The sequence below is a fragment of the Triplophysa rosa genome, linkage group LG6, assembly GCF_024868665.1.
Source record: "Triplophysa rosa linkage group LG6, Trosa_1v2, whole genome shotgun sequence".
Classification (NCBI taxonomy): Eukaryota; Metazoa; Chordata; class Actinopteri; order Cypriniformes; family Nemacheilidae; genus Triplophysa; species Triplophysa rosa.
In genome coordinates this window covers 5,476,819-5,499,152 of record NC_079895.1, presented here as the reverse complement: position 1 = coordinate 5,499,152, position 22,334 = coordinate 5,476,819, and the positions used below count along the sequence as shown (strand labels likewise).

General features: G+C 37.5%; 1 protein-coding gene across 2 annotated transcripts; it reads right to left on the bottom strand.

Annotated features, from left to right (window-relative positions):
* Window positions 1-202: 202 nt before the first annotated feature.
* Window positions 203-21,551, bottom strand: nab1b (NGFI-A binding protein 1b (EGR1 binding protein 1)). Of its 2 annotated transcripts, XM_057336389.1 has the most exons (9): window positions 21,112-21,551; window positions 15,245-16,053; window positions 14,215-14,348; window positions 13,063-13,114; window positions 9,541-9,660; window positions 7,874-8,039; window positions 3,983-4,123; window positions 2,892-3,009; window positions 203-2,669 (listed from the first exon to the last, which is right to left on the bottom strand). In XM_057336389.1, exons 2-8 carry the CDS (start codon window positions 16,049-16,051, stop codon window positions 2,909-2,911), a joined length of 1,521 nt encoding a protein of 506 aa, XP_057192372.1. In that variant the 5' UTR covers window positions 16,052-16,053; window positions 21,112-21,551; the 3' UTR covers window positions 203-2,669; window positions 2,892-2,908. The 2 variants fall into 2 exon arrangements, with proteins under 2 accessions (XP_057192372.1, XP_057192374.1); XM_057336391.1 differs by lacking the exon at window positions 2,892-3,009 and having other exon boundaries at window positions 21,112-21,538.
* Between the last annotated feature and the right edge of the window lie 783 nt (window positions 21,552-22,334).

The following is a 22,334-nucleotide window of genomic DNA, read 5'->3' as shown; positions in this document are numbered from 1 at the left end:
ATCTTTTGTGTTCTGCAAAACAATGAAAGTCGTACAGGTTTGGAATGACACGAGGGTTAATAAACGATTTTTCATTTTTGGGTGAACTATCCCTTAAACATGTCAAAAAACAATTTCTGCCCACAGAAACCAGACATGAGTTTTCCGAAATTGGGTGAAAGAGACTTAAAAATGAGAATGAAAAACACTTCACAATCAGATCTCAAAAAAATAGAGTTTAATGTTCATGTGCTGTATAACAAATTAAATATATTAGTGTTTACAAAACAATATGTGCAGGACTACTGTATAGATATCCTAATGTACCCTCTACTCAAAGGTGATGAGAACAAGTTCTACTGACAACAGCTTTATCCCACAGTCCAAAATGCATAAGTCTATTATACAAAGCAATTACAAAGATGAGAGAAAACAGATCATTTCTGTAAGTGGTTCGAGACAGTAACAAGCAAGGAACAAAGGTAGGCGTCTAGATATGTCTTGCTATATAGGTCATTGGTAACTGTGTATCAGTGAGGTCCAATCAGATGAGCTTTTTTCATTGTCAAACTTTGCACTTCTATGTTTTGCCAACATCAAATTTTGATCCGGTCTACTTATAGAGCTTCATATTGCCAAGTCTTAATGTTCATACAGCTTCCAAATCTCACTGTCCGTACCATTCAAAAAACACTCATTCAAAATAAAGTACCAGCACTGCAAAAACAGCACTCAGTTAACAAAATACCTTAATGTGGAATGCTTCGAACTAAGGCAAAAAGTTGAAAATGCAGATAAATGTTCACACAATCGTTAGATATTTGATAATCCACCATTAGAACGCTCACTGTCATACGCAACGTCTCGTAATCTTCGGAAACAGATTACCACCACACTTGTCAAAAACATCTAAAATGGCACTTAAATCAAGAAAGGTTTTGCATACTTAAGATCTCTTTAGTCTCTGAAAGCAACTCTAAAAAAATAAAAGCGCACACGACGTCTCCACGTGCTCCCTCAAAATACTGAAGTGTATGATCAGGATGTTAAAATTGGTCTCGTGTACCGACAGAGAGAGGTATTTGTCGTCGACACAAATACAGAATAGATAACAGCTTGACCGGTACGTTACAAACACACAACTGTGGAAAACCTGATTAACTTGTGCCTACTTCACCTTACGTGGTACTCGGAAACTACAGAGTGTAACTCACTCAAGGCCAAACCAATGATAGGCAGATATAAGGTACACGAGTCCTACAAAAAATAAAATAAAAACATGTATCACCATTGAAAAACACGAGAAATGTTGAGCAATAGGATTCAAATTCTAAAAATGCCTTTAGAATAACACTAGTGCATATCAGTTTCACATACATTTGCACGTTTAGTTGAATCTAAGACTATGTTTACACTAATACACAGAGTAGAAATACTGTACAGAGAAGGTCCTTTCAGACTGGGACAATTAGACACTTTCACTGAGTTAAGTGACAACAGCTACCCGGTATTGCTCTACTACTATATATTCAGAAATACAATACATTGATTATGTGATTACCATAAAGACTGGACGCTTGTTTTAACATCCAGCCATTTGCTAATGTGTTTGAACTATTTACAGTACTATTTTTCCAGGAGGAGAATTTCACAGACATGCTTTTCTGTGTTAGCATTTTGTTGGTAGTATGATGAAATATACAATTTGTGCTTAGTATCTTAATCTGAAGAAATCAAGCAATACGATTCATTCAAGATAACAAGGAAACCAATTGTCTGGTTCGAAGATTTCAGTGTTTAAATAGCAATGTGTACCACAGATTCCCTCTGCACGTAAATCATTTCAAACATAGCACCATAGTAGACTTTAAATTCAGATTCATTAGCATTGCTATCAGAAACACTGATGGAGGTCTCTAGAAAACCCTATGAAATCATAATTTACAGTCTTTCCATTTCTGGAAATATTGATGACTCATCTTGCACAGCATGTTTGTCCAAACAAATGCTTTGTAAATTGAAATCCTTTCCACAAACAACACATGCAACTAGCGCCACAGCTGTGACGTAATTTTTTTAACAAGTGGGCATCATTTCTTTTACAGAAATGACACCGAATGATTTCACAGGTGCTTAAAGAGAAACTCTATTCAAGGCTCACTTAAATAGGTGACAACTAACAGCTGCGTACTGAAAATCGTATAAGACATGTCCCTCCCGTTTCGGAGAAACTCCCATTTTTTCATGCATTCATATATACATACAACACATACTGTATTTAAATAACATTGTTTTCAAACAGACATTTTCTATGTATGTACAAATAGCGGATTTTACACAGAGAGAAAGAACATGAGGAGAAAAACAAGTATGGAGAGCTAGTGAGCGACAAAGCGAATGAAACGAGTCAGTGACAGCACAAACAGTGTGAATCTAACCAGGAGAATGCAAATAAGGGCTCTAGGTGCTTTGGCAAAAACAAAAAAGGTGAGAAACGAAAATAAACTCTATTTTGAGGCAACATTGGTTGTTAAGGCTCTACTGTAGTTGTGCTTGGTTAGTATTCACTGACAGATGTGTACAGGTTCGAAAGGAAAGAATTCAGGGCTGCTATCTGGAATCCTCGGGTTCTGATTTGATGACCTTCTTCTCGGAGAGGTTGAGGGCACGCGACGAAGCATCTCCGTTTTCTGGAAAAAGAGTAAACGCAATGTTAAAAGCAGGATTACTGAAACCATTTGTTAGTAAAATGACAATGACAAATATATGATTATATGCCATGATCATATAGTCATGATGAAGCACTGTTATGTTTATGATTTAGGGTGTTTAAATGTGTAAAATAAAATAAATAAATAGTCGGTGCCGATAGCCCTGTGGTTAATGTGCCGACATAGCGGCAGTACACTCACGGCGACCAGAGTTCGATTCACGTCTTGATGGTCCTTTGCTGAACCTGCTCCCCCATCTCCACCCCAATGCTTTCCTGCCACCTCTCTACTGAGCTTTCCTTTAAAGGCATAAAAGCCCCTGAAAAATCATTATAAATAAATAAATGATCGCTTTGGATAAAAGCGTCTGCTAAATGACTAAATGTAAATGAAATTTAAAAAATGTGGGTGGGGCTTCATTACTGTTTTTTTTTCCGAATATATTGTTCTAATAATAATATTTTTGTACGATTCACATCTTACAAAATCATACAAATGAAATTATAAATAAATAAATTACATATACAATTAAATAAAATGTGGGTTGGGCTTCTTTACTGTTTTTTTAATATTCCATTTTTTCTAATATTCTAAATCCTCTAATAATATTGTAACATTTTTGTAATCTTACAAATTTATACAAATTATAAATAAATAAATCACAAATACGATAAAATACAAATAAAATGTGGGTGGGGCTTCATTACTGTTTTTTCTAATATATTCTAACTTGTTCTAATAATATTATAATAATTTTGGACGATTTACATCTCACAAATTCATACAAATTACAATAAATAAATTAAAATAGAAATAAAATAAAATGTGGGTGTGGCTTCGTTACATTTTTTTATATTCAAACTTTTCTAATAATATTTTAATATGTTCTCTATTTTTTCTAGAATATCTTTCTAATATTCAAAAATTTCCAATAATATTCTAATATTTTGTTGTACAATTCACATCTTGGAAATGTATACAAATTATAAATAAAGAAATTACAAATTCAATAAAATGAAATAAATGTTTTTTTTTAATAATATTCTAATTTTGTTAACATTCTAACTTAATCTAAAAATATTCAAATAATTTTCACAATTCACATTTTACAAACTAATACAAATTAGTCACCTTGTAAAATGCGTTTTACAAAAAATCTGAGCTTGTAACAAAGCATTATGTGAATGCCTTCTCTTTAAAGAATGCATGTCTAATTTTTGGATTAAGGACATGCCTATGCTGCCTTGATTTTGGAACAGAGAGAGAGAGAGATTATATATTTCCATACACACCTGTGGCCCCTGATGTCTTGCCCTCTGTATTAGCTTGGTGATGCCTCTTCAACTCATTGGCCAGCTGCCTTCCAAGAGGCGTCTCTCCTTCATTTGCACTTTTCCTCTGACCGGTCACCCTCAGATTCAGCGGCCGCTCTCCTTTGGAAACACACACATCCACACAGTGTCAGAGCACACGGCAGACGATAAACCAAACCTGTCATTTTAACTCCCGCTTACATCTCTGTTCACCTCACGAGTGCATTCATGATCATTATGTCCATTACCAGGCCCTGCGTTATAAGCTAATGCTAGACAAGCATCCCGCCTACCAGAAACACTCAGCACAATGCTCTCACTCGCTCGTGCAACTGATCTTCATTTGATACGAATGCACCTTTTCTTCGACTACAGCCAGCCAATGCACACGCCACAACAGCCCGAGGACAAAGGATGCAGCTAGAGGCCCGTTGACGGCAGGTTGCATTCAGCCCAAAACACCTTTACATTTGTTGCCCACTTCCTTCACACAGCACATTAACCTTTTCTCTCTCTGGCTGAATGATCTCAGTTGTGTCTATTGACAGTACCTGTAGAGCTCAGCACTGAGTCATGGCTTTGGTTTTTACCGGGGCTGTTGGTTTATTATGCAAATTTGCTAATATTTTGGTAAAAACAGTTTAACAAAAGCATGACCACTCATTTGCATTTCTGTTATGAGAAATTGTCTGACCATTAACACAGTTCAAGTTTGAAAGTACATTCCGCATTTGAGGGTACTTAAAGGGACAGTTCACCCAAAAATAAAAATGCTTTTATAATTACCCTACCCACGTGTCACACCTGTATGACTTTCTTTCTTCTGGACAATACAAGAGAAGATATTTCAAATAATTTTGCTAATCAAACAATGTTAGCTCCATTGACTTGCGTTGTTGAACACAAAATCACTGAGACATTTCTCAGAATATCTTCTTTGGTGTTCCACAGAACAAAGAGTCATATATAGGTTCTGAATGACAAAATCATTTAACTGGCAGACAGCATTATTTATTTTATCTAAAAAAGGATTTTCATAACCAACAGGCTTTATTAATGTAGGTAAAACCCAACTGCAGAGGGACAGTCAGAGCCCGAGAGGGATGGATTTAGTTCTCATCTAATTCTCCCTTTTTTTAATAGTGCCTCTCTCTCTCTCTCTCTCTCTCGTTCTTTCTCTGAAGATCCTATACGCCCACTCTGGAGTTTTGAGAACACATGGGATATTAGGGAGCTGAGAGAGATCATGTACTCATAGAGTTCATGAAGAAGTGATTCTCAGAGCTGGGGAGGGGGGGAGAACTCTGTTAGCACAGTGTGAAACCGTAAATCAGGACGACAAATAATTATCATAAATACGGAGCAAAATGTCACATTAAACTGAAACAGAAATAAAGGCTGATTATGCAATTTTTCCAAACAGAGTCATAATACTCAGAGAAAGCTATCCATTATTAGTCCCATTTCCTAGTTGCTGAGTTGGTGTACACTCCTTTGGACATACACGATAAAGACTTTGCCATATTTGCCCATAGGTACCCCTGAGCTCCAACGATAATAATGTCTTAAAAACAATGATTGGCTAATAGCACCACAAAAAAACGAAACTATAAAAACTTGAAATCAAATAAAATATCAGCTGAAATATTATTTATAGGGCTGTCAAACGATTAATCACGATTAATCGCATCCAGAATAAAAGTTTGTTTTTACATAATATATGTCTGTGTACTGCGCAAATTAATTTTGTATTTATAAACACAAACACATACATGCATATATTTAACAAAATGTAAAATATGAAAATTAATAAACGTTTATATATCATTTCAATTACTGGCAAATATAAATAAATACAACTAAATATTTCCTAAATATTGATACATGTATGTGTTTATAAATACAAAATGAATATGCGCACAGCATACACAGACATTTATCATGTAAACACCAGCTTTTACTCTGGATACGATTAATCGCGATTAATCGTTTGACAGCCCTAATTATTTAACTTAAATAATACAATATTATAATAATATATTATTTTTAATAATATATTATAATATATATATAATATTTTTTTACTTAAAAAATAATGAATTAAAATGACAAAAGCGCATAACAATATTGCTCAAAAAAATAAACAATATAAAAATAAAAGGCAATTGAAAATATTAACGAAACGTTAATTAAAGCTAAGGTAAAAACAAAAATAGCTCATATAAGCAAACATAAATGTACACTTTATGAGAATCGATAAAAATTGAAATTGATAAGCAGAATCGGAATCGCTAAATTCAAACGATACCCAACCCTACTTTACCCATTTCTGTAAGGACAACACATTTTGTGTCTTTTAACTTAACCTTGTGTTGTCCCTCACATGTGTTAAAATTCACATTTTAAAATTCACTCTTTTTTTGCGAGTGAACCTTGTAAATTTCATAATTCATCATTTGAATAGTTAATTTTCTTGCTTATAATGTATAATATATTAAAGCTACATCAGCATATTTTTGCAGTGGCATCACCCTATATATACTATTATACAAATCAGCGTTACATCTGCTTTTGCGCACCCCAGATATCAGTATCGGCCACTATAAAACCCATATCGGTCGACCACTACCCCTGTGCTGTGATGCAGATAATCAGCGCTCAGATGTCCATGCAGTAATTATTCTCATGGACCTTCCACCGCAAGGGTCAAAAGGAACCACAGTCAGGCAGCATCAAGATTAGCTGAAAACGCAAAGCTCTGTTCATATTTCCACCCATCTCCCCCCTCCCCTTCCTGACACCCACCACCCCGCCTCCGCCTGCAGCTGCCAGATGAGCCCCTGAAATGAAAGTGGCAACGAGAAACGAGAAAAAAGCAGTCTGGAACAGGTGATGCAAGCTAGTGAATTATCTGAGAAACGGCAAATGAAACGCTTGGCCGCTTTTCAAACTGTTCAACGCGTATAAAAATAACTGGAAGGTCAATCAAGTGTAAATAACAGTAGCAGGTTTTATGTATTGTTTCTTTTGTCAGGGAAAGTGAATTTCTTGCTCTGAATCTGTTCTTCATTGTGTGAATTCAATCAGTGCTTCTAAACTGGTTTTGCCTTAGGACCCAGGTTTTATATATTGGACGTCAACCCAACACAGCACCAAATCATTTATGGTACAAAAGTAACAAAGAAAGACATATGGGAATATTTTTCTTTGTTTTAAAAGTCAATAAGCCTTTATTTTGCTTTTTATGCTACACCACACTGTGCACAAAGATACGGTTAGTTGCATTTTGTTGTTATTCACATTTATTACAGGGCTCGTTGGAATGCTTGATTCTGATTGGCCAGTCGCGACATTTGCAGGTTCGTTATTCCTAACAACCTCTTGTATATCTCACTAATAACACACTGTAACCCGGATGCAGCAAATCATTTTGCCAGGTTTTTTTGACAAATGAAACGTAAATATATATTTTAATAACATTATGTTTACAAATGATTAAACCAAAATGCCTGTTTGTGACAACTGAACCTCGTTTAAAGTAAACGGCTTTTCCTCGCGGAATTAAAAATGAGCTAATAAAATATTTCTAAATCACATTTCATGTCCAGTTTTTTTCTCCTGTGGCAAGTAGCCGTGTAATAAGCGGGATAATGCACAGGCAGCCGGCTGTTATCGCGAAATAAGCCCCTCCAGTGTGATACAAGATCACAATGTCAGGGCTTACTTCTGCGATAACTACCGGCTGCCTGTGCATTATCCCTTATTTAGCATGGTTTCTTTCCATAATAGACTTGAATTAAAGTACTATAAAAAGCATCTTCTTCATGACAAAAAAACAAACACAGCCAATTCTCTAAAGCGCAAACTCACCCTGTTCTGCACTTTTGTCGGTGGCGATGCCATTGCTGTTCTGTCTCTCTCCGCTGTGTTTGTAGGGTCCTGGTGGAACCCTCCACTCGAGAGCCTGTAGTCGGTCCTGTGCCGCGGCGTCATGCAGGATCTCCATCTGCTTGGCCAGCAGTCGCTCCAGCTGAACCTATAATATGTACAAACAGCAGGGAGTCAAGCAAATGGATGTGTGGAGACTGAGAGTCATACTCTACGTAAGGTGTGACAGAAATGATTTCCAATATTCACCATTCACAAACACAACGCAACCGAGTGATGCAAAACTAACTGTAAACAAAGCCCTGCGCCTTCTATCCAAATATCAGACAATAGTTAACTTGCTCTTTATTCATATTTGAACGTGTATTGGGATTTACAAATACTATAAAGGTTTTTATTATTAAAGGGATAGTTCACTCAGAAATGAAAATTTCATTTCTATTGTCATTTCGAACCGGTATGACTTTCTTTTTACCTCAGAACACAAAAGAAGATATTTTGAAGAATGTTGTTACCGAACAGCGCCGACACCCATTCACTTATTGTATGGACACAAAACCAATGCAAGTGAATGGGTGCCAGTTAACAACATTCTTCAAAATAAAAGGGTGAGTAAATGATGACATTATTTTCATTTTCGGGTGAACTATCCCTTTGAAATGTATAAATGAAGCTTATTATTAAAAACTACACAAAGCATTGAGCTTGATTGTTGCCAATAACATCTCTTCTCGTTTTTTTTTTTACACAAAATGGCTTTCACGGTTACAAAAGGACACGTTTCTTCTTTAAATAATAGAACACGAAAGCGTCGCAATTAACTGATGTTTCTGAGACAGCGTCAGTCTGAATCTATTGAAAAGACGATCAGAGAAAGAAAGAAAGAAAGAAAGAAAGAAAAACAGACTGACATAACTAAGTTTTTAGTTGGGTTTCTTTACATATCAAATATGTCTTAGATGTTTCTATTCAATTTCAATAGGAGAAATAAAGAAATGCTCGCACGTCGTCGCATTCCGAAATGTCACAATACAACACAGGTACGCAGTATTAACATAGACTACTGTCATGATGAACCAACACTGTGAAGAGACCCTTAACATTTTTACGATTCTTTGTCTTCATATTGACAGGACAGTGATTGAAATGCCAGCTGGATTGACAGCCTTTAAAAGCGAACTCTTTCAGCTCCTTTAGAACTGTACCAGAATAATCCAAGAAACCTTATGACTGACTGTACAGCTATACAATTAATGAAAGAGTTGTATAGTTCACATAATATGGTCAAAGAAAAGTTCATATTTTGAATTACAAGTCAAAACAGATTACTGTTCCCAAGCAAATTTGAGCATTGAAGATATTAAAAACCTCGTGCGAGATCTCCTTTTTTTCCTATAGGAGAACAACAGTAAGATTCCACTCGGGACGAAGCACACATTTGACCAGTTGACCAAAAGTAGGTCACGTAAAATGGGGGAAGAGAGCAGGTGAAATGCAGCTTTGACCTGAAAACTAGCACGATCAGATACCAGAGCGAGACATGTGGTGGTAGAAAGACATGAAGATGGAGTCAGCCAGGCGCCTGAGAGCATTCCTCTCCCACACACACATAAACACACTACACACACTGTCATAATGCAGTCAGTCACCTGGATGTTCCGCCCAACCGTCTCCTCTCCCTTAGATCTTGCGTGGGCTAACTGCTCCTTAAGGGTCTCCTGGCGCATGTGAATGGCCTGCAGGGCCTCTTGAAGGTCAAAGTATCCTTCCTGAAGACCAACAGCGCCAGTTATTACATTTTATCTTTTCGTTAGAAGTTTTGGGGTTAGACAATTTAAAGGTGTATCATTTCTCATTTGCTAGTATTACTAGGAGGAATCATGAAAATAAGTGTTTCAAGGAGGATGCATACTGTTCATTTTCTCCACTGGTAAAGCCTAGGCTGTAAGTCAGGACACTCAACAGATAGCCCAAGGGTTTGCTAGTGCCACAAAGCCGAAATGTTCACAATGTATGGGGCAGATAACCTATAAATGGCTTTCATTAAAAGTTATATAAAGGTTTTCTCTGCATATTAAATTGGGATAGTACAAAGTATACTTGGTACTTGCCAATATACAGAAAATGAGATTTCCCACTAACTTTCCCAATTGATGACGATAAACAATATATATATATATATATATATATATATACTGTATATATATATACAGTATATATATACAGTATATACAGTATATATATATATATATCTGATCACTTTAAAAACATCTTACTTAGCATTTTTGTCTTGTTTTCCAGTACAAATATAAAAAATCTTTAAAAAAAAGTAAGTTTATTGTTAAAAAAAGAAAATTCTGCCAATGAGGAAAAATAATCTTAAATAATCTTTAATAAATCATATTTAAGTTTCATCTTAATTCTGTAAACTTTAAACTTAAGTTTACGTTTATTTAAATCTGAAGATTATAAAGTTTAAAAGTCTAAAGTTTATTTTATTAAGTTCAAGTAAAATTTATTTTATTAAGTTTAAGAAAAACTTAAATGAGTTTGCCTCTTTATTATGCACTTTATTCAAGTTTATTTTACTTAACCAATTACCAAATATTTTTTCTAATTTTTGTACTTTTTTAAGAAAACAAGATTTAATATCGAAAGCAAGTTTTCTTCAGAAATAAATGCATCTTGATTTAAGAATTTTAAGATATTTGTAACAAATAACAAAAATAAAGTAAGAAACATATTTTTTTGCAGTGATCACTTGGTTTTCTTCTATAATTAAAAAGGTGATTTTCTCTTTTGTCCCAACTTAATTTGGATAAAACATTAAAAATATTTAGTGCAAAAACACAGTTAAAACTGTAGACTTAGTGACTAACAACCTATTAATACATAATACATGAACACTTGTTAATGCTACTCCTTTATGTAAAGGAGTTAAATTGCTTGCTTATGTAATTTTTTGCACGTTAATCTTCATTTTCAACAATATTCAATATTCACAATATCTTGTGATTTTATATCCTAAGCAGAATTACCTCAATAATACATAATATAAGCTTCACATTTTTATCACCCATGTAGCCCTAGTAAAAAGTCTTTAACGATCTAAAAAAATTAATTACACACATTACCATTAAAAAGCATATGTGCAATAGTTAAATGTATTTATGAACACCTCACGCGGGAGGTCAAATAGGTTAAGGTGACATTTGAAGAAAACCTGAAAAATTCCATAAGATGTAACAAATCTCAAGCAAAGCACGAAGCCACAAGAAAAGGCAGAAAGGTCAGATGATATCTAGTAAATGTCAGTCCACTTGAGAGTCCCCTCGGGATGAGTTTGTATAAAGAGAGGTGTATTCAACGCACAGATTATCAAACAGAACATTTTGTACGCTGTTACAACTAAATCGCTACATTAAGAAAACGCAAATGTTTACATGCATCACCATGGCAGCAAACAACAACATTCCACTCTTTTCACTGCTAGCTGGGTGTTGGATTTGAGGAGGAGAGGTAACTGTTAATAACAGTTCTGACGCAAGTTTGCCTACACTCAACAATGAAGTCACTGAGCCACTCCTAAGAGTCAGAACTCTACTCTTCCGTGACACGGAGGCTGGTCCCAGAGACAAAGGTGCGAGCGTACGTCTGTTTGCCTGCATGTAGACGCATGTGCCTACAGACTCAGCCCTTTTTCACTTTTTGCGCCGTATCTGCGCAAATGCATGGGCGTGGGTGATTCCGAGCGCGCCCACGCAATGATGTCACATCTACATCAAGAATACGGGTAGTAGGCGCGCAACTGATCTCATTTGGACCTTGTCTGGGTGCGTGTGGGCAGGAGGCTTATTCTTACTGGTGTGGATGGGAGTGTGGTGTGGGCAGAGTTGAGGCCAGACAGGGACAGTGCTCTTTTTTTATTTAAGGCATTGCTAATAACTGTGAAACCCTTGAAACTGTTAGAGCACTAATTTGCTGCATTATACCGTTTTGTGATTTATGAACATGAACCAAAGTAGCTTTTTAACTTGCTGGGTGTAACGCTACTTACTTTTCACTTCACTATTATGAAACCACAATTTTTGTCGTGCAAATGCGACATGAAGTTAACTGCTAAGTAGTGCTGTCAAATCGGTGAATCGCAATTTATCGTTTTGAAAATCAATGTTTTTGTTTATTTGTGTGTGCTGTGTATATTTATAAGTATATGAATACACAAACATACATGTTTAAGATATATGTGTATATCTATATGTGTACTATTCAGATATATGCTAAGTACTTTATCAGTAAGTTGTAGATGTCGGAAAGCTGTTTTGAGACTCCCCAACACTGCTGTTCATTCACATCTCCATGACATCAAACAACGTAAAATGCAATATTAAGTGAGTAACAATGCAAATTAGGGGTAAAAAAAGCTACTCAGTAACTTGCCACAGTCTGATAGTGATGTACGAGACATACTCATTTCTCATTAGAGGCGGTGTGGGTAATAACCACTGATTTTCCGAGTCGGTCACGTGCATGTGCCTGTACGTTGACTGAATCCAAGGCAGGGTTGAGTTGGCTAACCACCTGCACTTCCTGAGACGCCGGCCCAGCCCATAGCATTGACGTGGGATGTGAGAACTTTCCAGAAGATCTATCGACTGGACGCTCATCAAATGTGTCACGAGAGAGCCCTGAATGGACAGCTGCCATAGATACAAAAGCGGAGCACAAAGGACTCTTTAGCAAACAGCACATCAATAAGATCGCCACGTATAGCGTTGATATGGAAAAATCACAACCGTGGGCCGGCTAAATATGGATTTAAGGTGTGATCGAGGGAGTGGGCTCGCGAACATTAGCGCTTTGTAACTTCTGCAGGCTGAACTTTGACCTTTCCCCTACACCATGACATGCAATCCTGATGGAGCTCCCCCACACGCTCCTGCAAAGGCCTCCCACGCAGCTCAGCATGCAGACAGGCAGCTATGCAAACAAAAGCCACTGGACCCACCCAGTGTCAATCTTGCCTCCTACCCACTGTTTCCTTGCATGCTGGTGTCAGCGCTGCAACTCGGCGCGCGATTGTGAGAAACCCACTTGAGAAATTCAGTCGGAGCCTTTGGTTCAGGTGGAACTTTTTGTCAGAGACTAAATAAGAGTGCCACTTTACTCACTTCTGTTTTGATTCTTTTGGGTGAGGTCTCGTCTCGGTCTCCACATCGAGATCTGTGGAAAAGGAGTAGGAAGATTTAGCCCTGGGATACAAAACATAGTAGATGAAACATGTGAACTTGTTTTTATTTTTGTGTCAATCACGTCTTTAAAAGATACTGTTTCATTCATAACTTTCATTTCCAACACAATACTGATTTACATTACATCTTTTTTTGATGATCACGAGTTAACCAAGTCATATTTCGTCGCTGTCCTTCCAAAACCTCAGATGTGCTAGCACTGTACTTTTTATATGAATAAATACTGTTGTGTCAAAGTTGAGAACACTGTTTAATACTTTTCATTTTTTAAGATATTTGAAAAACCCTGTGACTAATAATGATGAATCACGAAATATGGAGATGGGAGGTTTCAGAAGGACAGCAGCGATTTATTCTCATTATTGGTAACATGGCATTTAGGTTTTTAAAACAACCTTGATGCGGATTGAACTGAGTTGATCCAGTCATACATTAAGTAAGAGTGTCAAAGACATTTTTTTTTCCAAAAAAATGAGACATAAATTTCCCCCAAATAATGTGATTAAAAAAAACCAAAGAATACTTTGATGTGCCAACATGTTACACAAGCCTTTCACCTACATACTTATACGAATGCCCTCGGCAAATCTCATCATGACGCAAGACGCACTTTAAGAAAACCTGGCCTAGATAACTTTCGCAACACGCAGTCCACCGCTGTGATGCAATCTTGATTGAAAGGTTTGAATGAGCGACGGCACTTATGTAACGCCAAATGGAATTTTCCATTCTCTGACACGCAAGGCTGGTAATCCAAGAAACACCTGAATGGTCTCTTTGGATGCCACCTTTCGCGTGCCTGATAAGACTATGAGTCCAAAAGGAGTGGGAGTGTTCACAGCCCTCCACCTCAGTCCACTTCAACACAAACGCTGATTTGATATCTCGGCTTGACACAGACCGCTCTCGATGCATTAGCACTATCCGTTTCTCGGCTTAAAGGCTAAACATCACAACTGATGAATCTGAGTGCCATGTGAGGTGTATAAAGTGCAACAAATTAAAATCTATTTAAATAAAGAACAAACTACAAGAAACAGTAAAGTGTTGTGTTTATGAGAAAGTTCCTACTTGCTGGTTCTGTAGGTGTATTTATAGGTGACCTCTCGGGAGACCTGACGCGCCAGTCCGAAAAGCTCATCCCTGCGAGTCAGCAACGCCACCTCCTTCATACAGAGCTGAGCTGCGGCCTCATTCACTGTCAGCTGTGTAGAAATGTACAGACCATTAATAATGATTTACAGATACTGACATTATGTGCAAAAAAACAGCATCAGTCCTACAGACGATGATCACAAGAGTCTCCAAAAACAAATTTCTTAGTATTTTTGTCTCGTTTTGCAGTACAAATATCTAATAAATTCTTAATATCTTTTGGTTCTGAAGAAAATGTATCTTAATTTAACTCTTGTCTAGGTTTACTGTACTGTATGTAAGTTTATGGCTGAAACAAGCAAAAATATCTGCCAATGAGGTAAGAAAAATAAACTTTAAAGTTAGAGGGATAATTCACCCAAAAATGAACATTTATATTATTTTTTATTTTTGGGTGAACCATCCCTTCAAGTTTTACTTTAATAAGTACTTCTTTAAAAACGTTTGTATATCTTTAAGAATATTAATTAATATAAGTTAATTAAGTTTAAGATTAAGTTAATATCTTAGGTAAATGTATCTTGATTTAGAAATTTTAAGATATTTGTACTCGGAAAAAAATACTAAGTAGGAAATTTATTTTTTTGCAGTGTAGCCCTAAAAAACAATCCGAATTGCCTGCCTTGAAGTGTGTCATTTAAAGAGACAGTTCATCCAAAATATAATTTTCTGTTATCATTCACCTTCATGTTGTTTCAAACCTGTATGACTTTATTTCTTCTGTGAACCATGAAATGATACAATTTTAAAGAACTTACTGATTATAAAGAATGGAGGCTGAAGCTTTTATGTAAAATGTAAGTTGCTTATTTTGTGTTTCACAGAAGAAATATGTTATAGCGTGAGTAAATGATGATTATGTCAAGCAAGATCACACAATATTTTTGTAGGAGAACTATTCTTTCAAACACCAAAAGCACCCAAAGTGATGACGGGCACGTCATACCTCGTGCAGAGTCAAATGCTTTCCATCTTTTCTTTTCGAGTCGAATCTGCCATATATGGCGCTATACTTGCGAATTTCCTCTTCTCTATGAGGATCTTCCTCACTCATATCAAAGATATGGCTGATCATTTTGGCTAACTTCTTATTCCCCTTCAACAGTTCTTTAACCTCTCCCGGGTCACTCTTGGGCAAAGTCTGTGCGATTCTTTCCACGCACTCCGCCACGGACTGAACCGCTGCCGCGTCCAGCGCCTCTAGCCCATCCCGTGGAGAAGACGGGGAGCCCAGTTCCGCCGGTGACAGACTGTGCTCGCTCTCTGTGCCGTGACTGGCCCAAAACCGTGGTTCGCTGCCGCTCTGAAGGGGTGAAACTGTCGCTGAGGAGCTTCCGTTGCCCGCTTCTCCTTTACTGGGGTCTACGCAAGCAACCGCCAAACACTTGGGCACTTTGACGCTTTGGGTTTCACCCCGTGCTCCGTTACCGGGCAACAGCGTGGGTGACCCCTCGGGCAGCTTGTAGACAGGAATACTGCAGACGGGTAGGGAGGTAAGGGGTTGATTGAAAAGGGCGGGGTTTGTGACCCAGTCACGCAGAGCTTTCTGTAGGCGTCTGACGTGCAGTGGCTTGCTGGCCATGCCCACGAGTGCCATGATCTCAAGAAACTCGTCCTCGCCGGCCTCGCAGAGCTGCTGAACATCGTCGCCGCCCTGCTGGATGAAAGCGTCATAATAACACAGCAGGTTGGCCCTCTGAAGAATGCGGTAGAGCTGCAACTCTCCAAGGGTTCTTGGTAAAGTCGCTGCCATACCTGAGGGAGAGAGACATAGAAAAGAAATTATATTTTGCAATATCTGACCTCACTGTACAATAGACTGTTTCAGCGGCAACAACATAAACAAACATTAAGTGGCCCAAACTTAACTTCATGTAGACCTCCGCAAAGAATAAATAAAGGTTGAGTAGATTTAATTTAATACTACTAATTTACAATGAAACAACAATATAAATCTAAAATTAATTGTTATATTATAACCAAACACAAACCAGAAATTAACTTCGAGCCAGGTGCGTTTATCCGATGAAACCGTCTATATCAATATAATAGAGCTAAACATAATTTTTTTACATTGATTGTATGAACACAAAGAAAAATGCTGACTATTTATTCTAGTATTCTCTAGCGATCTGGTTCATCAACATTAGTGTTGCTTTTCAGAATGAGCACATTTGTTCACAATTATTTAAGAATGGCTCAAGTGAGGTTGGGTAGCTGACAAACAAACTGGAAATGTGTCCTATGGTGTGACCATAAACATTTAGAAAACACATTTTTTATATTAATAATATTGATATTAATAATAAAGAATAGCATAAGAGAGATGTATTTTCATTGTTGCTGTCACACCACAGGACACGGTTTATTTCTCAACTACCCGATTGCATTGGACTGTTTGTAAAGAAAAAAATGCTGGGTATTTTGAACCCAGAATTGTGTCAAAAAGGGATGAACCCAACCCGACACGCTGGGTTGTTTTTAACCCATTGTTTGGTCAAATATAAACATTTTCTAGGGTTAATTTAACACAACGACTAGGTCGGCCCAACGCTGGGTTGAAAATATCCCTTTAATATATAAATATATTCTTTAAATGTGAATAATATAAAAATATTAATGATATGATTAATACCCATAAATCTTTATATTTACAATATTTGCATGTTGTGAAATATTGTTTGCCATTGTAAAAAGCAAATAAACTCTGTCATATGTCAATTTTACTGCAGTAGATAGACCAGTTTGAGCAATTAAGTTGTTATTGTCATTCATAATCTGTTTTTTAACTTTAAACACATTGCACCAAATTTCAAGACCATCTGCATAGCTCATGTATTCTCATACAACCTGATCTGTTACCAGCCATTAATTTATAAAACATTACAGTCCTGCCTCTTAAACGTGAAAAAAATAGCTCCCTATTAGGGGTGTAAGAATATCTCAAAGTATCGCAATACAAAAACATTAAGATATGTATCGTAGCGCTACAGCAACATATTTTTAAATGAAATATATATACTTTGTTTTATTTTTCAGTGACAGAGCCATTCAGTTTTTATTAGTTTACATAAAAATGGTTTCATTAAACCTTGAATGCTGTCAATTCTTAAACAAAATAACAAATGCCTTGAAGAAAAAAGTGTCAGTTTCGTATTTAAAAAATATTCATAAAAAATATCATGATGCAATAGTAAAATAGTGTATCGTATTGAATCGTGAACTGAGCGTATCCTTACACCTCCACTCCCTCTGAATGAAAATACAATGCTGCTCCTGTCAAAACTTGTGACAGAAAGGTTGTGAGACATACGGCTTGTAATAAAACTTCCCTAAAACGTTTCTGAACACTGACCCAGAAATCCCTATAAAATCAACCTCATACCTGACAAAAAAGGGAAATACATTGGAAATCCAGACTCAAAAGGGTTAGAAAGAGATGACACTGTCTGCCCCGGAGGGGGGTGGGAGGCTGAAATGTGTGGCTGGATTCAAGATTATAACAGCGTGCCTGTCAGGCTCCTGGGCTGCTGGGAGTGTCACATGCCACAGTCCACCTCTGCAGCGAGCGTAGGTGGGCTCTCTCGGCACAGGCCTCATTTGTTTCTGCCGGGATCCCGATTCTACAGCTGCCGCTGTCAGGATGTGGATCCGCGGCAGCCGCAATGAAAGCGAGATTGACTGCAGGGGAGGGAGGTGGGGTAATGGAGTTTTGTGTGGGAGTGGGCCAGTAGGTGTGCATGCTAAAATGATAAAGTTCTGCATTTCACTTTAACTCACCCACTTCTTCCTTAAAATGATCCAAGGATTATGGTACGATGATGGCAAACACACAAGCGCACATAATGCTCTCTGCAAACTTTGTCAGAGGCACTGTAATGCATACTAATGCGGTAAGCGAACTCACTTTGCCCATTTATGAGTTGGCCGAGATGAGATGTGTTTTAGAAACGACGTGCAAGCCGTGAAAGTTTGGAAACGATGTGACTCCTGGGATTGGGAAAAGACACGGCAAAGCACATCTTGTAATGGAAAGCAATGGATATCTAAGAAGTCAGAACATTCCAGATATATTCGCAGAATTTGATTCACAAATGCGACCTCATTCACAAAATCTGAATTGCATTTTGTGAATGTGAATAAGGTCATGCATTTGTGAATTAAACTTTGCATGTATGTTTTCTATGACTTTAAAGGATACCCATACAAAATATACCTCAAACACTCATGATCCCCAACACCACATTTCTTCTCAAATATGTATGTTCCTCCTTTCAACGATCACAAAACAAATCTGCTTTGACATATAGGTTTACGTTTCCATTTTTCATCCTCCAGCATGATTCCATACAGCCTTATAACAGACACGACACAACATGTTCCGTAATTTGTCTCGTCTGCGTCCATATTTAAAAAGCGAAATGCTGTGCACACCATAACCACAGCCAAGCAGAACATGTCTGATGTTTAATGTACAGTTTAACATCATGTACAGCTTCATTTTGAGATTTGAAAGATTTTTGAACATTTTTTAAAACCCAATGTCTTTTACAACTAAACTTCATGCGACAATTATACACTAAAAAAAAGCCGTAAAAATAGGGCACAATATACTGTATTAATATGAAGGAATTTTCCGTGTTCATTTTTACAGTTGTTTTACCTGTATTTTACATTTTGCACTGCATTCATTTGCATTTTAGCATTAATGGAAATGTCCGTAAAAGAAAGGAAAATGTACTGGTAATTTTCTGCCAGTACTTTATCTGTTTTTTTACGGGATTTTTTTTACAGTGTACTTTCTACAGTTACAATGGCTCCTTTGTCAAAACAAATAAACACTTAATATCATAACAAATAATAACAATTCTTTAAGATCAAGGCTTAAACAATGCCAAAGCTGTGACTCACTTAATTTGATTTTAGTGTCAATAAGAAATAACACATGCTACCAAGTCATCCTGACTTTTAGTGCACTAGAAGTGAGTAAGAACTCACCCGCCGAGGCCGAGCGCGAGTACTAAAGAGCGAGCGTATGAAGTCTAATGAGGACGCCCCGAGTGTTTCTGCCACTCTAATGGATGACGGAGGCCTAGACCCAAGTGAAGGGTGCCTTGTTGAAACCAATTCAGTGTCAGCATGAATGGCACTTAGGCAGCAATTTATCCAAAACTCTCTTTCCCCCAGCACGGCCAGCTCGTAACGCTGAAGATCTGAGGCCAGGGCTTCATGCAACACGCTGAGAGCACTCACAGCATGTGTTCATGTTACCCAACAGCGGCCTCTTATCAATCCAAATGAATAATGGATTCGCGTTGAGATTCGTCCCTAAATAGCAGTACAAAACTATCAAAGAGGTGTTCTTTTGTGTAGACGACCTCAGTCGTATACTTCGAAAATAAATGAATGGGAAACAACTGAAAGAAACATCAAATAATAAAAACAACTGAAAGAAACATCAAATAATAAAGGAGTCAAAATTTGTCCCATTCACACTCCATAGTAATTTTTATTCCTACAATGGAAAGTCAATGGGGCACATTGTATTAGGGGAATTAATATATTCTTTCCAGGCATCATTTGATTGGTTCAAATCTGTTTAGCGATACACGAGTCAACAACAGTTTTCTCAGAAAATACATACTGTAAATTTTAAATAAATGTTGTATATTTACTAAATGTAAAATTTGTATATCATAAGTATATCATAAAGTATATCATAGGCCTATAGCCACAAATCTCTTATCTTGATTTCATAAGATCTTTAAGTGGAGGCTTACCAAGACAAAAACGTATGCATAAAGTATGGTTAAAGATGCTTTAAATGGTGTAATAACTGTCACCTTATTGAAAAGGAAGGTGATAATTTACACAACAAAAGGTGTAAAATAACTAACGACAAATATGGGATCAATACAAATTGTATCCCTCATTAGTTACAGCACGTGCTACAAAGTCTTGTAATTTTTTCAGTTTTATTATGAGGACCACTGATTCAATTTCAGCCTTGATGATCTCTACCGTGAAGCCTGAAAGCCCCCCAAACCCTGCAATGTCAACTGAGCCTATGGTGACAGTAAGTACCTTTAATCTAAATATGATTCATTACAGCGTCTGTTAGAGACGACGGGGGAAATATTGGTGGGAAAAAAGCAGGCATGACCAAAGTTCACCACCTTGCGGAGATGGTCTATTGGAGGGTCTGGTGTGAGGCGGTAAACAATGAGTCATCTTCACGAGACATACTGTAGAAGACACAATGAAATATAAAATTTCCCACATTAGCTCATGTAAGATATTACTAATAATAACCCAGAAATGAGGCATCACCAAGTCTACTAATGAGAATAAATAATCAACAATGACGGAAAGAGTAGCCTATTATAATCTATATAGCTATCCATGCTTTAAGTGCTTGGCTATTTAAGAAAACTTTTAATTAAATAGCTTATTTTCTTACAACTGTTTTTCATTCTTAGACAAAAACTTATTTTTATCTTCTCGTTGTCAGACGTTCAAACGCTATTGCACAACTGAGAACACTGGAAAGTATTAGGAAAAGTACACTTGGAAGTCAGTAAACGCATAGGATGCTGTCCGCACATCTGCCGACGAACAGACGCCCACGGGGCGATACACACATTCGGTATCTCGCGCACTGCTGTCCGGTCTGCACGGCGCGCGCATGGAAGCCAAAAACACTGGCGCACACGCAGGAAAGTTGCACAAAACACACGGACCCACGTTAACAGTAGCGCGCGCGTGCAATTATAAGCGAGACTGAAACGTACTGATAAACTTACTGACACGTACCTTTTCTTGTCTTTGTTTTTTCTCCCCAAACACTCTTAATTTGTTCCAAAACGCGCTTCTTCCTAAATCCCCACTTGTTTGTATGTTTATAAAAGTTCCGATGCTTCAAGCGGATGACGCTTCACCTGACGTCCTGCTGGCGGGGAGAGGATGCGTGCTGAGCGTCCGACGCGTACTTCTGTTTTTGAATTAACTCTCCGTAGTTTGAACTAGCGTCAAAAAGAGGGACTCTCAAACTAGTTGGTTTCCGCTCTCTCCCCTACTGCCAGAATTGGGATATTCCGCGCTTGCTACATTCATTGCGCTCTCACTCCCACGCGGCAGCGTGACGCAGATCCTGGCGTGGGCGGTCGCGGCGCGTGGGAGGCTGCTGCATGGAATACCAAACCTCATATCAGCCGCATGCAACGCCTCACATATATACATGGACGGTTATCGTGTTTGTTGACCTTCCTGAAAATACCCCACCGTACGGCATCACGGACGCGCACGGTTCGGTGGCCGCCTGTACACCCACACCTGTTCTATTCTTGCCCCCTCCCATCCTCCAGTGTAAATTCACCTGCTGCCCACAGCCTGTCACACGGAGTCCTTATTCATGATGACAGTGGGCCCGGTTTCAGATCTCATTAGTACCTGTTCCATTTTTAGAGTGTTTTGCACAACTGATGACCACACCGAAAGTAACGGTATAACTGTACTTATAAACCCAAGTAAGTAAATCTCATCACTTTTACAAAGAAACTCTCTCAAGATTCAGTGCACGTAGTCTTTAAATTACGAACGGGAACGAAAGTGTTGAAGAAAAAAGTATATTGCATTTGATGGGAAATGCTAGCAAAAAAAAGAGTTTAAGTTTTAGGCAAATTTCTCCTTTGGCTCTCTGTAAATAAAATGCTGCATCAGAGATGCTTTGCCTAAAGGCTTGTGATGACAATAAACACATGTGACACAACAGATTTTTAATGGGATAGCTCACCCAAAAATAAAAATTCTCATTTATGCCCGTCATGTTGTTCAAAACCTGTATATGACTCTTTCTTCTGCAGAACACAAAAGAAGATATTTTGAAAAATGTATGTTTATGTCCATACAATAAAAGTCAATTAGGTCCAATGTTGTTTGGTTACCAACGTTCTTAAAAATATATATTTTTGTGTTCTGCAAAAGAAAGAAATTCATACAGGTTTGGAATGACATGATGGAAGAATTTTCACTTTTGG

Bases quoted from the DNA above. Each gene is read 5' to 3' on its own strand.
- nab1b (XM_057336389.1), bottom strand. From the start codon at position 16,051: ATGGCAGCGACTTTACCAAGAACCCTTGGAGAGTTGCAGCTCTACCGC. The intron at 14,349-15,244 runs GTATGACGTGCC...ATTTCTACACAG, and splicing joins AGCATTTGACTCTGCACGAG to CTGACAGTGAATGAGGCCGC. The intron at 9,661-13,062 runs GTGAGTAAAGTG...GTTGGTCTTCAG, and splicing joins CCAAAAGAATCAAAACAGAA to GAAGGATACTTTGACCTTCA.